Here is a 17,663-nt window from a genome sequence, read left to right on the forward strand (position 1 = left end):
AACTCAAATCAGTATGAATTCTTGAGTATTGAATTAGGCTATTTGCAGTGAAGATGACGTTTCCTGCACCCTCCAATTAGCTAGAAACATCTCCTTTGCATGTCAAGACAAGATGTGAATTAACTCTTGATAACTGTGAATGTCGGATATAAGAAGGAAGCATGTCAATAGTTCATGAGATACCTGTGCCATTCCTGGGGCTTGACTAGTTTCTGTGCCTTTTCTGACATCCGCCACTGAAAGGAGTCGGGAAGGAAATTGGCACAGCCTCTTTTAGGGTAGGATTTCTACACTGTGGCATTATTGACACTGGGATGAAAGAGTCTTGTTTTGAAAGGCTGTCTTGTGCATTGTAGGATGTTTAGCATCACCCCTGGACTCTCGCATACTGGATGCCAGTATTAGCACCCACTCCTCACATAGTTATGACAACCAAAAGTGTCTCCAGACATTACCTAAAATTCCTTTAAGGGCAAAACTGCCTGTACAGTTGAGAGCTCCCATCTTAATAGGCAGGAGCACCTTAATGTAAATTTCTGTGTGTGTTACTCTCTCTGTTTCCCCCACCTAACCCTTTGCTTGTAAGCCCCTTGATGATAGAAATGAAGTATTTTCTTTCATGTTGAGGTCCCGCTTTCTTTTCTGTCTACCACACAATACATAGAGATTTGGGGATTGACTATGCCATTGCTTTTTTTTCGGACGGAGTATCACTCTGTCGCCAGGCTGGAGTGCAGTGGTGCAATCTCGGCTGACTGCAACCTCTGCCTCCTGGGTTCAGGTGATTCTCCTGCCTCAGCCTCCCAAGTAGCTGGGACTACGGGCATGTGCCACCACACCCAGCTAATTTTTATATTTTTAGTAAAGATAGGGTTTCACCATGTTGGCCAGGATGGTCTCGATCTCTTGACATTGTGATCCACCTGCCTCGGCCTCCCAAAGTGCTGGGATTACAGGAGTGAGCCACCGTGCCCGGCCGCCATTGCTTTTTAGTTTTTGTTTTTATCCAAGCCACATAATATAGTGGGTTTTTAACAAAAGGGCAATCTTGACATTTCTCTTCTTCCCGTTTTTGTTACTGGTTCACAACTGAGTATGTAACAACTGGTACTTCAGTGATACAGTGGCCTATTTTCTTTCTTATAAAAGACATTACTATATCATACAGTATTTTAACCTTTCCTTTACAAATCTCATGATACTGAGATGCTTTTGGTTAACAAAAATTGCCATTGAGTCTGGAAGATTGTTTGTTTGCTGACTGACCAGCCCCCTCATCTCATCCTTCTCACAAAGAAAGAAAGAAAGAAACAAACCCTCAACCCTTAAATTAGTCAAAGTCCTAAGGCAGTTTTCCCAGAACAAATGTCCATATTGACTTTTTCCGTTGTTAGGTCCTGTCCTTGTTGACCCATTGCTGGCTTGAGGGGCTGATTCTGTTCACTCTGGAACTGGGTAGCATTTTGGTTTAACAACAGTGTCCACCCAGCTGAGGACCAAATTCTCAGGAGAAGCCTTATTTATAATAAAGTACAAAAACAAATGCTCAGAAGAAATAGTGATTACATAGGCCCTCTGAACAGTTTCAAAACCGGAAATAATTACGTTGAAAATATGAATCCTATAAATAACTCATAGTTTGGTAGTGTTTCATAACGTGGTTAGGAGTAAGCCTCAATTTCCTCATCCTGAAAATGGGGATAATAACATCCGCTACTTAGTAGGATTGTAATGAGTATTAAATAAGTGAATCCATTGAAAACTTTCAGAAAAACTACCTGTAACATAGCACTCAGTAATTGCTTTATTTTCTTTCTTTTGGAGATGGAGTCTTGCTCTGTCACCTAGGCTGGAATGCATTGATGCGATCTTGGCTCACTGCAACCTCTGCCTCCCAGGTTCAATCAATTCTCCTGCCTCAGCTTCCTGAGTAGCTGGGACTGCAGGCACACACCACCACACCAGGCTAATTTTTGTATTTTTAGTAGAGACGGGGTTTCACCATGTTGGCCTGAAGTGATCTGCCTGCCTTGGCCTCTGAAAGTGCTGGGATTACAGGCATGAGTCACCACACCTAGCCTATTTTCACTTTTTAATTCTTCTCTTAATTATGAGGAGTCTCTATATCTTCCCATTTGCCTACGTCCTTTAAAATTCCTACCTATATTCTCCAAAGAAGTAGTCTGTCCTCTTCGTCTTTATATGCATTATCCATTATTTTTATCACACAAATCCAAATGGGACTATCCAAACCGCATATGTTGGCTTGGTATAGGTGTGTCTTCCCTTTACAGAGTTTTATGGATTTTCAAAAAATTTTAAATCTGAGAATTTGCTTTGTAGAGTATGATAAATCATAGGTTTTTTTTTTTTTTTTTTTTTGCAAAGTTACTTTTTATAGTGAGGAAAAATAAAGCTCCACCTACATACCTACGTAAACTTAAGTTTCGGTTGATTACATGTTTTAGATGACATCCATGTAGATCATTGGCCAATGGGTTTGAAAGAGGTAGTCCTGATTTTGTTGATCTGAAAAGGTCAATATGAATTCAGTTCTGTATCCTCTGCACAAGTTTTTAAAAAAATGTTTCACTTGTGGCTAAAACACACATTCCTGATTAGATCAATGAGAGCACTCCATGGGCAAATACAGCTTATTTTGCTTGTTAACAAGATGTTTCTCTGAGTTCTCGTGCTGGCAACGCCACAGAAAAATAACAGGAGTCATCCTGAATCCATAACCAATTCATGCAACACCAAGTCAGATCCCTTAGAAGAAAATTGCTGGTGAAGGTCCAGAATAGCAAGCTAAAAAGCAGATATTTGATGCTTGCAATAGGCTGATAGATGCACTAAGTGCTTGCTTAATAAACATGCTACCATAACACTTTTCCTTTTATGGAGAAAGAAGACATAAATAAATAAAAATAAAATATCAAATGCATAAATATGTGTGCACTGTGTGAATGTGTACAGGTTGTCTCAAATTTATACGAAAGCAGAGCGAATAATAGAATGAACCCTTCATGTAACTCATCACCCAGCTTCAACAGTTATTGACTCGGCTCATCCTGTTTCACGGATACCTCCCTCTAACTTGCAAATCCTAGACATAATTTCATCTTTAAGTCTCTCTTGTAGTTTGTTCAAGCTCTCCCCAGAAAAATGTACAGTCAAAAGTTTGCTTACAATTTTCAGGAATTTACAGTTTCCCTAAAACCCAGTTAAAGAGAACCACTGACTGAGCCAGCTCATTTGGAAGTATGAGAGGAAAGATATCACGAAAGCCTTCTGTATGAGACTGTGGCCTGCAAGTGTCCCAGCTCTAACGTTCACGTTTTTCCCCTTTTTCTCTTACTCTCACAATCCATCTGTGATATTTGAGTTAGCTAAAGAGAAAAAGATAAAAGGATACAGGAAAGAGGCTGAATATTTCCTTCATCTTTTAAGGTCCTCTCCTCCCCTTGGTGGCTTTATATTTTTTTTGAGATTGTGAGCTATAGGATTTAACACTAGTCCACTTGGATGTGAAAGCAAAAATTCCAAGGCTAACAATCATAGAGAACATTATTTATTTATTGAGCATTTACTATGTGCCAAGTACTTTTCATGCATCTCATCACTTAAGCTTATTAGCATCTCCAGCAACTATTAGGTAGGTAGGATCCATGAGCCCATTTTGTAAACAGAAAACTGAGGTCCAAAGCATTTAAGCAACTTGCCCAGGACTTGAACTCAGATCTATCTGAAACTCCATTCAGATGTTTAACAATACTAAACTATATCTCTCCGTTTTACTCTGACAGTGGGTCATATTCTTAGCTATGTGTCCCAAGCAGGCATATGTGGAGTGTTTTATAGCTGTGTGCACCATTTATAACAACTTCTTCGTGGTGGTGTGAGGCATTTCAGAGCATTATATAAGAAAGTCTCTTAATGTTTGTGCTGTTTTTAAATTAGACTTAGTGCAAGCCAAGAAGAAGCCAAGGCCATTTTCAAAGTGTTCATCAGATCATGTCGATTCTCTTTATTAAAACATCTCAATGGCTTCTTACAACTAGTAGAGAATAAAAATCAAATTCCCTTCAATGGCCTGCAAAGCCCTACAACATCTGGCCCAGACATCCTTTTCAGGGCTCTCACTGACCTTGTCAGTACTCCGACAGTGCTGGCTCTGTGGTTGTTGATCTCATTCTTATTCATCCAATATGCTGGGCTGCTTCCTGCCTCAGTATCTAATCTCTTCTGTACCTCACCATAGCTGGCTTCTCATCATTGGGGTTCCACCCAACATGTTCCCTCTAGAATAGCTTTGTTGCAATGGCCTTTTTTTCTCTTTTATTGTCTGCATTGCACTTCTCATTGTATGAGATTCTTATTCCTTTGTTGGTTCATTACTCTGTGTTTGTCTCTGCTTCCCCACCTTAAATACGATTTTCATGCGATCAGGGCCTGTGCTTTAGTTGCTGCTCAGTCTTCAGCACCTGGACGAGTGCCGAGTAAATCCTGGTTGAATGAATGAATGGTTTGTTTAGTGGGGATGGTTACATTAAACCTGCATGCAAAGCTCTCAGCACAGTGCATGCCCCAGTCGGAAAGCACTGCCGAGCTGCTGCTGTTGTTGGTGAGGTTAATTCCAATCTGGAACTTCATCGTAACATAATCTATAAGGCAAGTTTTAAGAATTTCCCAAGACAATGCAGTTTCTCAAAAACCAGAAGGACCCTCAGTCTCATGATATAGATCCTGAAGTTGTGTTATTAGCAGATGGCTGCTTTTTGAGTTTTTAGCTCATGTGGGCTTGACCTTCAAACCAGTAGCATTCAGCAGCTCTCGTCTGTGCCTAGGGGCTTTCTGACCTTTTGCTTAGGCCCAAGGCAATGTTTTCATCTCTGACAAACTTGACCACTGCCAGTTTCTTAAGAGTTTCGGTACTTATGAGAAGGAGTTGTTCTGCCTGTGCTGTAATCATCTCTAATACCCGATAAACTGCAAACAATGGGGGCATTTGAGGGGGGAAATGCTGCAACAAAAAGACGTCTGCGATTCTGAGGCAGGGCTAAACTTGGGCACGTGGAAAAGTTCTAGCATGTGGAATGCTGCACTCGCAGCTCCCATGGGGCGGGGTGGGGATCTGGACGGTCCTGACAATGGGCCATTATAAAGGCACTATTGAACCACGTAATTGTGGCCCTTTACAAAAACCATAAAGATGTGTCAAATATTATACAAATGCAAACTGTACAAGCTTGAATGTTAGACCAAAAATTTCAGAAAAAACAAAGTCTTCTCCATCTGACCAAACAGTTCAAGAAAAAGTTGAAACAAGGCGAATTTCACCATTGTGTAACCACTTCATGGGTTTATTTGTTGTTTGCAAAATTTTCAGTAGAGGAATTCTGCCTGAATATATTTTTATTTGTCCAGATCGGTAGGCTTTCATTCTCATGGAATGTCTAGCTTGTTTAAATTACAAAATCAGTGTTATGTACGTTATAGAAAATAATGAAATAACAATAACTGAGAATTTATCGCTCGGGAAGTCATTGTTGAGACTTGACCGAATAATTTGTCATTAGTTTTTTTTTTTGGCTTTGCATGTATATAAATAGCATTTAAAAATCAATTTTGGATAGCAGCATATATAGTGTTTTTAACCTGCTTTTTGTTCCCATTTACATTAATGAACTTTCCCTCTCATTAAATATTGCTAGATTAACACAGTAACAGAAAACCAAACACCACATGTTCTCACTCATACGTGGGAGTTGAACAATGAGAACACATGGACACAGGGAGGGAAACATCACACACCGGGGCCTGTTGAGGGGTGGGGGACAAGGGGAGGGAGAGCATTAGGACAAATACCTAATGCATGTGGGGCTTAAAACCTAGATGACGGGTTGACTGGTGCAGCAAACCACCATGGCACATGTATACCTACGTAACAAACCTGCACATTCTGCACATGTATCCCAGAACTTAAAGTAAAAAATAAATAAATAAATTTGATATATGAAATTCAATGTACTAGACAAGAAATAAACAAAAAATTGTTAGATAAAATGTGGATTATAATGACTGCATAGGATCCATTTATATGTAGTGGTTCTCAACTGAGGGCTGTTTTGTTCCCAGGAGGCATTTAGCAATGTTTGGAGCCAGTTTTGGTTGTCATAACTGGAGTGGGACATGCTGTGTTACTTGGCATCTAATGGGTATAGGTTAGGGATGCTGGGAGACAGCAGGCAGTTCACAGCTCACCCCCACAACAAAGCAGTATCTGGCTCCAGTGTCAATAGTGCTGAGGCTGAAAGCCTGAACTATATGGCTCCTTTATAATTAATTGACTCCATGGCCTATTAGATATTTGTTTTCAATTTTTTTATTAGAAATTAATGGCTGGCAAACTTTATCTATAAAAAAGCAAAGTGTTTTAGACTTTTGGGGCCGTCAGGTCCGTTACTCAACTATGCTTTTATACTGTTATAGCTTGAAAGCAGCCACAGACTATACATAAATGAAAGCATCGATGTTTTCCAATAAAACTTTATTGACAAAAATGGGCGGCATGCCCTAGGCAGTAGTCCACCTACTTCTGTTAGAGATAATGCTCTATTAGATGTCTGTGTACCTAAATCTTTGTCCTGTATCTGATCATCTCCTTAGAAAAGTTCTTGAAAAGAATGCTGCAGGGGCAACATGTATGTATCTTTTTAAAGTTTATATCCATTATTTTATTTTATCTTTTACAGTTCTACCTATTTATTTTATTTTCTCATATGAGATTGTTCATTTAATGTAGCTTTCTGAACACGCTTGTGCCACCATCATTCTATCAGATTTGGAACCATGTTCAGGGATATGAAGTATGAATGGGTAAGGTAGGGTTTGCAGATTTAAGAGTCTTCAGGAATCAGACGGGCTAATGAATAAAGTAGGCCAGTTGTCAATGTCAGAATAAAGAGTGATGAGAGTTGCAAAATGAAAAGTAAGTGCTCATTGAAAGGGAGAAGCTACTTCTCAACTCTGTTGCTTTTTGACTCTGATAAGTCGCTGGCCCAGTAGGAGTGCAGTTTGGTATCTCTAGATCTTCTGATTTATCAACCAGAAAAGAGAAATCCAAACTCTGGTTTGAGAAACCAGAAACCAGATTTTGAGTTGAAAACTTCCAATTTTTCATCATTGGTGAAAAATTCATAGAACACTAAATTCTGTCTAGATGAACAGACTTGCCTGTGGTTTGTGTCCATGGACTGCCAGCTTGAGGACCTTGGAATAACTGTGACTTATTCAGGGGTCTACAGCTAGAGGTGAAAGCAAATCTCAGGCTTCCAGCCAGTCATTTGAGACCCACAGGTCCCTACTGGCTTGTTGTACTGCTAGATGAGAGCTGTAAGAATTGGCAATCTTTGGGCAGCCCCTGATAGAAAAGGAAGCTTTATCATGTGAAGTAGGGTGGCAGGCTGTGAATCAACTGCCTGGCCTGAAGACTTGATTCCTCTAGAGCTTTCTAACTTAGGAAGACTGAGGGACTGTCACACTCCATTTCCTCAGGACGTTTCCAGAGGTGGTCAGAATCCTAGTCTACAACCCCTGCCTACACAGTGTGGCCCCTTGTTCTTCGGTTCTGCCCCTTATCCATGCACGCCAGCCACACTGGCTCCACACTGCTTCACTGACGTACCAAATACTTGCTGAGTGCCCACAGTGTGCCAAGCTGTGTTCTGGACAAAGCAGAACAGAGGAGGGAGGATCAGGAGCACTGGTAGCGTGTGGGCTGGATATGTGAATATGTCCTTAGGATAGTTATAGGAGACAAGGTCAATGAGGTAATGCTCCTGGGGTGGGTTGGAGTCGGAGAAGTAGGCACAGTGGACAGGGTTCTGTAGAACCTACCTGGAGAACTAACAAGCTAGTGTGGATTTCTGAACACCGTACCCAGAGATTCTGATTCATTAGCTCTGGTTTGGGGCCTTGGAATGTGCCTTTCTAATAAGCACTGTGAATAGCATTGATATAGGGACTTCTAGGCCATCGCAAATACTTTGGTTTTTTTTGTTTGTTTGTTTGTTTTCTCAGAAATAAGTAGGGAACCATTACAGAGGTGGGGTTTTTCTTTTTGTTTGTTTGTTTGTTTGTTTGTTTTGGTTTAGTTTCTACAGAGAAATGACTTGATCTGACAATATCACAAGATCCCCCTATTCATTGTATTGAAAATACACCATCAGAGTGCCAAGACAGAAGCAGGTAGAAGAGTCAGGAAGCTTTCCATCATCTAAGCTTGAAGAGATGGTGGTTTGGATCGAATGGTAACAGTGGAGCGTGAAAATCCATCATATTCTGGATATTTTCTGAAGATGGAAACAATACTTCTTGGTGGGTTGGATACAGGGTATGAAAGAAAGGAGTCAAAGATGACTATGATTTGTAGAATGAGCAACTAGGTTAAGCCAGAGAAAGACCATTTTTGACCTACCCCCGCCCCCAACAAAAATGGCAGTTTTCTGTGTTTCAACCTAATAGAAAAAAATGGAGTTGCCAACTGTGAAGATGCAGAAGACTGTGGGAGGAGCTGATTTGGAAGAGTGGATGAACATGCTGAGCTTGAGATGTCTGCAGTCCTCCAAACGGTGCCGTCTCGTAGGCCAGTGGAGATGAGTCTGGTTCTCACAGACCTCTGTTCTGGGGTGCTTAAATCCATCTGACTGGGTTTGATCACCAGGGCTGGGAGTGTAGATGGATGAAATCAAGCTCTGATCCTTGAGGCACTCTGACATTTAGTGGGGAGAAGAGGAGAAAGCTAGCTAAGGAGAGTGAGAAGAAATGAAGAAGGTGAGAGAAAAACTAGGCAAGTGTGGTAAATTGAAAGCCAAGTAAATAACATGTATTAAGAGCCTCCTTGCTGTTCTTTGAGCAACCAAGGCTTGTTCACACCTGACGGCTATGTGCTTGGCTGGAATGATGTTCCTGCCAATCTGCCTGGCTCATCTCACCAACTTCAGGTCTGGGCGTCAATGTCATACTCTGTGAGGCCCTTACCGAAACACACTGTAAGATTTGCACAGTTGCCTGGCATCTAGTTGGTGCTCAAGCAATATTTGTTGATTGAATGGTGAACATATAACTTTTGATGAAGGCAGCAGTCCAGGTGAGAACATATTAAAGCCTTGCTGCTTGGGATGTAGTGTGTTCCCTACACTGGCTGGGTCAGCATCCCCTGGCAACTTGTTAGAAATGCAGAATGTTGGGCTCTATCCCAGACCTGTGGCATCACACTCTGCATTTAATAAGATCCTCAAGTGATTTGTATACACATTAACATTTGCTCCCAGTCCTGTATTTAATTTTCTATGAATGTCAAGAGGACAATTGAGTATACTCTCTCAGATGGGAACAACTCAAAGAAAGAAGTTAAAACAATCAAAATCAAGTATCTTCAATAGTTGTTTCTGTATTCAATCAGAAAGTTATGATACAGTTTAAAAGCAAAAGAAAACTGTGTCGAGACTTTCAAGAATATTTTATGTGATTATCCCCATATCCTTTTTGCTTTTATTTTATTTTATGTGGTTATTCCACATATCTTTCTTACTTTTACTTTGAATTGACATAAACTAGGAGTGCATATAAAATGCATGGCATCTGGTACATGGTAGACAAGTTTGAGAGAATGAGCACTGATTCAGTTCTTTATATTTTAAAACATCCTGCTATTTAATGTAACATATCTACTCATAATGTCTTATAAGACCCTCATTTAAGAGAAATGGTTTTCTCTTTTATTTGGCTGAGAAAAAATCACATTATTTTTATTATCATGGTCTTTGGCTTATTTTAGCCTGAGGGAGAAAAAAATAATGTATATATTAGGGATTTTCTTATGATAACACCTTTTTTTCTGAGGCAACTAAATATTGTTTGTCCTAAAACCAAAGTTATGCCCGTCTTGTGGTTTATAATAAGCATACTGTTTTATAGGTCGTTAGCTAAGGATAAAAGACCTGCTGGGAATTTTTGGTAGGGGTAGTCTAGTGTATTCTATTTTAACATCAAATTTTCAGAAAAGTACATTTGTTGTCCTTTTCTTTTATACATATTTACAGCTCAATTCTCTGAATTCAGAAGCCTACAAGGTAATAAGACAGGAAGTAGTATGAAAGTATACAGGCCCATAAATATGTGATATAAATGTATATATATTTATTTGTGCACGCCTGGGATATGTGAATACACCTCTGGATTTACACAGTTTTATCTTCCCTTCTTATTCAGTAAAAGCCCTAGATCAGAACTGACCCACAGCAGAGGGTGCTTCTCTAGTTCGCCTCTGTGGACAGAATAATGGAGACATGGCTATGGTTTCTAACCCTGACAAATTGTTTAGGTTTCCTCTTAGTTTCTCTTTCTTTAGCTTTAAAAGGGGGGGTAATTAAGCATATCCTGTATTCTTACAAAGATGCTTGTCCAGTGAAGACAGTAGTTGGAAAAATAACTATAAAATTACATATACATATATTATTTCTCTTTATTAAAATCACCCCATTCTTTCCTTCAAATCCTGCTAAAACTTCTATTGAGTAGGAAAGCTCAATTCTAGTTTGGTAAAAGTTTCCTAGAGAGCAGGGATCAGCATTTTCTATGAAAAGCCACAATGTAGATATTTTAGGCCTTGGGGGCCCCGCAGACTCTGTTGCTACTCTTCAAATCTGCTATTGCAGCAAGGAAGCCGCCCTGGACAACATGTCAACTAATGGGTGTGGCTGTGTTCCGATAAAACTTTATTTATCCACATTGAAATCTGAATTTTATATAATTTTCATGTGTCATGAAATATTCTTTTCATTTTTTTTCAACTATTTAAAAATATAAAATCCATTCTTACTTTATAGGCTATACAGGCAGCAGACAGAGTTGGGCTGATGGGTAGACAGACTCCTGTTGTAGAGAAGAAGCACTGGGTTTGTCAACCATAGCCATTTCGAGCCTTTCTTATTTAAGACTCTTTAGTTTCCTTTGTATCTGCATCTGATTTTGATTCTTCTCCCTTAGGTCAGGATTCATACCCTTGTTGTTTTTACTTTTTGTTAAGGACACCTTCATACAGATTGTATAGTAAACAAGATTATATGTCCAAGGATATATGTTCTGGGCTTTTGTTTTCGTTTGTGGTAATGTAACTGTGGGACTGAAAAGAACCTCGACACTTAATCAGACGTGACCCTATGCAAGACTACCCTAGTTATTTAAGAAAGCTAGCTTTCTCTGTTTTACCACTTTTTTCGGGAAATATGATTGCATAACTGACATTCTCTATGGATGGCCATTTTAAAAACAGTATGAAAAGAATAGTGATGTGGTGATAGATAACAATTGATCAAAGGATAATGCCATTAGTTTTCTTTAAACTTACTGAGCAAAAGAACAAATTATCTCTCTAAACATAAGTGATAAATCTGAACATTTTGTTGAATTATTGAAAATATATATACATAAAGCCATTTGAGTGTAGAAGCATGTCCTAGCTACTCAGGAGGCTGAAGTGGGAAGATTGCTTGAGCCCAGGAGTTCAAGGCTGTAGTGTGCCATGATTGCACTTGTGAATAGCCACCGCACTCCAGCCTAGGCAATATAGCAAGACCCTATCTCTAAAAATATAATAAATAAATAAATAAGCTAAAAGGATTAAGAGAATCTACACTCACTTTTACTTGAATTCTGGTTTACAAATATTAGAGAGAATAGAAGAATAGTGGATATCTAGATAGGGATATTTCTTCCCCAATAAATTCTGTTGTCAGCCAAGATGGTAGTATCTACAGCCACCATCTGAAACTGACATGTGATGTGCTCCAGGATCTCTTCAGAATGAAACTGATGGAAAATAACCTGTCAGTGTTACCCAGGAAGTGGTAAAACTGAAGTGTGACAGTTAGGAGGTGATCCATTCCGATTCTCTTGCTATCAATTCAAGATCTGAATGAAGAAAGGAAACAGGTGAAATGATAGGAGTGCTAACAATTAATTAAAGTTACAAAGCCTTTGGGCTAGCATAACTTATATGAAATATAAGTTATATCAATAAATAATATTTTATGATAAAGTATTCTAGCTTCATTTTGCTGTCCGTACTTCAGGTGTTCAGCAGTACTCAACTTTTGCTATCTGAATTCCTTAGTGTGGTTAGTCATCTGGAAGGTCAGAAACATGCAAACATTATCAGGAAATCATAAAGATGTTTCTGTCCTCTTTAATGCTACATATATGTTCTCATTTGCATACTTCTTTGATTGGCTACTTAAAAATTAATGAAAGCAAAGTTATTAACTAAAAAGCTATGAATTAGGATGGCTGAAGACAGAAAATTATATTTGTATGGCTTTTTAAATTGTCAAAGGGCTATAGAGCCTCATAATAATGCTATGAGGGAGTTCGGGCAGGGTTAGTATCTTTCTCCAGCATCTTCTCGGGGAGGGAAGTGAACATATAGAGGCTATGTCACACACCACCTATCCACAGTGGGGAGTGACATTGCTGGTGCAGTGATGATGCTAGAATGCCAACCACATTCTAGATCAGGGGTTCTCAAAGTGTGATCAGAGGGCCCTGGTTGTATCTAAGACACTTGCAGGAGTTCTGCTAAATATGGACTATTTCAGAATAACACTAAGATATTGTTTTCCTATTTCACTCTCATTTCACCAGTAAACAGTAGAGTTTTCTAAAGGCTACATGTCATGTTGAGACGTCATTGTTCTGACATCCTGTGAGATATCTACTAACGTATAATCGTGTGTTTTCAAAAATTCTCAATTTTAATTTCTAATATGCTAAATATTGATAGATATAATCCATGTAAACACAATAAATTTAAAGAGTGTAAAAGGATCCTAAGACAAAAATGTTTGAGAATTGCTGTTTTAGATATTGTGCTAAGGCCGTTAGAAACATGATGTTCTTTAATGCGGAAAACACACATATGAGGCAAGCTCTACTGTCATTGCCATTCAATATGCTAGGAGATGAGGGCCTGGGGAAGTTAACGATTTGCAGAAGGTACACGGGTAGTAAGTTGCAAAGATAGAATTTGAACCCAGGTTTCAAGTCAGGGGCTCCGCTGACTCTGTTGTGAGGCGTGTTGTCTTTCAAAGAAGCACCAGGAAATGCCTGGATTTGGACACTAACTTCTCAGAAGAGAAACTTCTTCTCATAACCTAGGCTATCTCCAAGGGAATGTAAATATGAAGATTATCCTTACAGGCAGTGTAAAATAGAGATTTTTTCTAGTGGTTTGTGGGCTGAGGCTTGTACTCTGTGAAACACAAAACAGTTAAGCATCAGATTTTTAAACCTGGAGGATTTTACTTGAAAAAGAAGTTTGGATTGCCAGCTACCCTTGAAAAATTTGGAGATTGAGCTAGGCTGGACTCGTATTTCCACATGGCCACAATCAGCTGCAGTTTTTATCTGCTGTTCTTCCTAAGTAGATGTGTGTCCCCTGGTTTGCCACAGACCTCACTACTCCTTATTACCTTCCTGGTAACTCATGTTCCTCATTTATGTTGCCTGTTTGAGGTGTTTGGGTTAGAAACAGCTGGAGATGTTTCGTTTAGTGCATCGTGTTTACAGGCCATCTGCTGTCAACTTACTTGAAAAATAAAAAGTTATTAACAGTAAAAGAGCCAAATATATCCCATTCTGCTTACCCAAACCTGGATGTAATAAAGACCTCACTGACAGTGCCACATAGAAAGCAAATTGCTTCTTTCTTTACTAAAGCATAATATTCTGATTCATTAAAGAATTAGGATCTGCCAGTGAATTAACATTTATTTTTAAACGTGAATCTCTTTTCTTTTTAAGTGTAATAGTGAAATAAGCACATTTCACTCATTGCCCTCATTTTATGTTTATTTTAGTAATGTCTATTGTCCTCATCATTATCATGTCTGGGCCCTTTATAAAAAAAAAGTCTCTGTGAACCTCTGTGTACATATTGAATCAGTCATTTGAAACCATTTGAGATTGTCAACCTAACGGACTGCATTATCCTGGGCGTTTAGACATTACTGAACTTCAGATTTTTATGCTTAACATAACATTTGTCGGCAGTAGATATTAAGCATTTATCATAATTTATAAGTATATATTTGCTTGCCTCTTTTCTTGTTTTGCCTCACCCCAGAATATAAGTTTCATAAAGCTGGAAATTATATCTGTTTGTTCACAATGTATATTCTATGCTTTGTACAGTGTTTCGCACATAACAGTCAATAATGAATGAATAAAGGAATAAATATGTAAATGTATCAGTGGTATATATGATAACTCATTCTTCTGTAGTCTTAAGAATAATATTTTAAAATTGTCAGCAAAAATGCTCATGCTTTTTCATTTGGGAGTTAAATAGAGGAGATATTTATTTCTTCTTATCCACATAAATATATATCCACTTCTGTGTGTGCTGTTCTATTTAGGAAAGTTCCTGGTCTTCCTGATGTAAGGTCAATAGGCAGGTTACACATCTACGTAGCTGAGAATAAGGTGCACATTAAGACCAGGATGCAAGAAGAGGCTGTTGAACTTGAACATTCAGCACAGAGTCTCTTCTCTTCTATACTAAAAGATAGTCATCCTGCAATCGGAAGTGGCAGTTCCTCGGCCATTGGAAAAGTCTCATGTAATAGTAGCTTTTAGACGATGTCTCCTCCAAAGGGGCATCCTGCTATTAACCTATTGCTGAAAGAGAAATACCATTGTCTATTAATACTACTGGAACTAAAGATGAATAGTGAATTGGCCTTGATCTGACAGTGAGTTTGACTTTGATAGCTCGTCACTTAAAAAGGTTCTTTTATATTTATGAAAAAAAGCATGACGTCAAGCCAGGGGGAAAAATTGATATCAACATTTAAGACCAAACTCATAGGGCTTCCAAAAAAAAAAAAAAAAAGGCCCTGTGTGAACGTTTTTTTTTTTTTTACATGCATAACTAATTAGCCTAGGTTATTATAAGCAGGGCTTCTGTGATAAAGTTTCCGGTGGTGTCTCGGGATACCTTGTTTATAGTGCCTTCTCTATGCCAGTCGGTCTTCAAATTGGAATTACAGAAAGCGTGAGGGATAGTCTACTGTCTCTCATTGGATTGGGGCCACCTAAAACGTTGTTATGCTGGAAATGCTAGAATATAATCACTATCAGGTGAGCTTTATTCTGACTCATATTCAGTCTTTGAAATATAATGCAATAAATTGATTTAATCCACTTTTTGTTATTGTAATAGACATACTGTTTTCAATAAGTACAAATCTGCTCTTTTAATGCTGTTTATTATTTGATGCCATAAGAAGTAATTCAACGTAGTTTTGAACAAAGTAAATATTAGTAGGATTCTTTTTTTTTTTTTTTTTGCCTAGTGTGTGGCTAAACTGTCTTCATCAGCTCCTGTTCATTGCTCATAAGATTAAATTGTCTTTATCAAGAAAAAAGTGACTTAAAATTGAATAATGTTGTTTTTTGGGGAAAAGTATTTCTCACTCTGAATTAATGTCTGTAGGAAAGGGGAAAAAACATCCTGTTGGCTTGTTAATAGTCATGTCTTTTAAAACACATACGTGTAAGTGTTATGCATTTGAAAGAAACTACTTAATGTAGAATTGCTTTTTATGTTGAGTTTTTTCTTAATTAAAATGTTGAATAATCATGTCCAAATGAAAGTGGGAGAATTAATCCACAATTAGTTGATTTAATCATTGGAAGATTTCTATTTATTTTCCACAGCCATTTTACACAGTTGGTTCTTGAGGTGTGTGTGTGTGTGTGTGTGTGTGTTTTAAAAAGAAAGCTGTTTGCCAAGGAAAGTGAAACAAACAGTTATGCCACTTCTACATTGTTGTTTGATCTTAATAAACCCTTTCATGTGTGTTGGGGAAATTTTTGCCCCAAGATAATTTTAAACTTTTAATTATTAGATATGAGAAGAAGGATACAAGGTTTGAAAGAGATGTGTAGTTAATTAGCAGGGAAATAAAATAGGGCAAAGTATTACCCCAAATCCTACTAGTTAGACTTTAAACTTCAGTAATATCAAAATCCGTTAGCACAGTGCCTGGTACATAACAAAGGCTTAATAATTTATTCTGTTGGTGGCCTGGTCAGTTTCATGTTTGTGTCTGAAAGAAGAGCCGTCTGAAACTCGCAAATAACAGCACTGTCTTCTTTTCCCTCCATGGCTATGTTCAGGTGCAGACCCACCTCGAAAACCCCACCAAGTACCACATACAGCAAGCCCAACGGCAGCAGGTAAAGCAGTACCTTTCTACCACTTTAGCAAATAAACATGCCAACCAAGTCCTGAGCTTGCCATGTCCAAACCAGCCTGGCGATCATGTCATGCCACCGGTGCCGGGGAGCAGCGCACCCAACAGCCCCATGGCTATGCTTACGCTTAACTCCAACTGTGAAAAAGAGGTAATTCATGTCTCCTCTCCTCTCCTGTTTTCTTAAGCTAAATAACTTGTCTGTTGAATATGATTCCCACGCTTAACTGTGGACTCTAGTTTGTCCTTGTGGCCACATTTACCAGCCTTTGTCCCCGATTCACCATCGTGGCTATGGCATTCCAGCCTCTTGTCTCCGTCGCTGGGTTATTGGGTGTACGGCACATGATGGGAGACCTGGCCCTCTCCAAGTGAAACGTGGAGGCGAGGACACTTTTGCCACTTGCTTCTTCTTCCTTAGCTGAGTGCTGTCTTCTCTTCCATGCCTTTCAGTTTATGAAGCAGTGAAAATGCAGAGAGAGGAGAAGGGGAGGTGGAAAAGGAAAAGCAAAAATAGAAGAGGTGTGGGACATGCGGTTTAGAAGTTCCGCTTGTTGTGAATGTCTGGAATATTATTTTTATTTCTCCCTGAGTTGGGGGAAGAAAGCATGGAATGTGCATGGATGGATTTGAATCATATAGCACATGAGACTTTAACGGAAACCCAAAGGTTTAATTGCTGGATACATTCTGTTTCATAGTAAAATTGCCACTGCCCGTTAAATCTGCTTTGGTAAAGGCTGGATTGGAGACAACACTCAAACTACCTTCAAGCTAATTGGTGCATCAAAATTTGGAGCATACAAATACCTGAGAGCTGTGATTTAATGCTCATTATTTCCAAATTGTGAGATGATGAGCTTCATCTCAATGGGATTTACCATACTGTGGACTATGAAGTGTTTATGCAAATTCAGAGGCAACTTTTCTAAAGTTGGATTGATTTTAATTTCTAGAAGGACTAAAATCTTTGCCCCTATGCCCAAACCAACTGCTTTATTTTTCTCTACCCAAATTTGTCATCTAGCAAGATGATTTGAAACAAGTTCTTCCTTCAGTATTTCATCTCTTGGTCAGATTCCACTTTGTTTGAAAGCTTAGTTCATCTTGTTGCTGTGCCATCAGCTACGTGTGAACAGGTCATTAAAAAGTCATTTGCAAATCCAAGTTATAGGCTGTTTTTGCTTGTGTTTTTGCAGGGGTTTTATAAGTTTGAAGAGCAAAACAGGGCGGAGAGCGAGTGCCCAGGCATGAACACACATTCACGAGCGTCCTGTATGCAGGTACTGAATGACTTGGCAGCCTGAGGATGTAACACTTTGTAACGAGAATCTATCTTTGTGG

General features: G+C 38.9%; 1 protein-coding gene across 6 annotated transcripts in view; it reads left to right on the plus strand.

Moving 5' to 3' along the window:
• The window catches only part of MITF (melanocyte inducing transcription factor), a 232,824-nt gene that overhangs the window by 185,915 nt on the left and 29,246 nt on the right, over nucleotides 1-17,663 (plus strand). For 5 of the 6 annotated variants that reach the window (XM_032149481.2, XM_032149482.2, XM_058437151.1 and 2 more), the window contains exons 3-4: nucleotides 16,243-16,470; nucleotides 17,519-17,602. In XM_032149481.2, coding sequence (XP_032005372.1) covers nucleotides 16,243-16,470; nucleotides 17,519-17,602 — 312 coding nt within the window. Of the gene's footprint in view, nucleotides 1-15,040; nucleotides 15,202-16,242; nucleotides 16,471-16,772; nucleotides 17,487-17,518; nucleotides 17,603-17,663 lie in introns of those variants that run through there. The other variant, XM_032149485.1, reaches the window with a different exon arrangement.

The sequence above is a fragment of the Hylobates moloch genome, unplaced genomic scaffold (genome assembly GCF_009828535.3).
Source record: "Hylobates moloch isolate HMO894 unplaced genomic scaffold, HMol_V3 SCAFFOLD_4, whole genome shotgun sequence".
NCBI lineage: Eukaryota > Metazoa > Chordata > Mammalia > Primates > Hylobatidae > Hylobates > Hylobates moloch.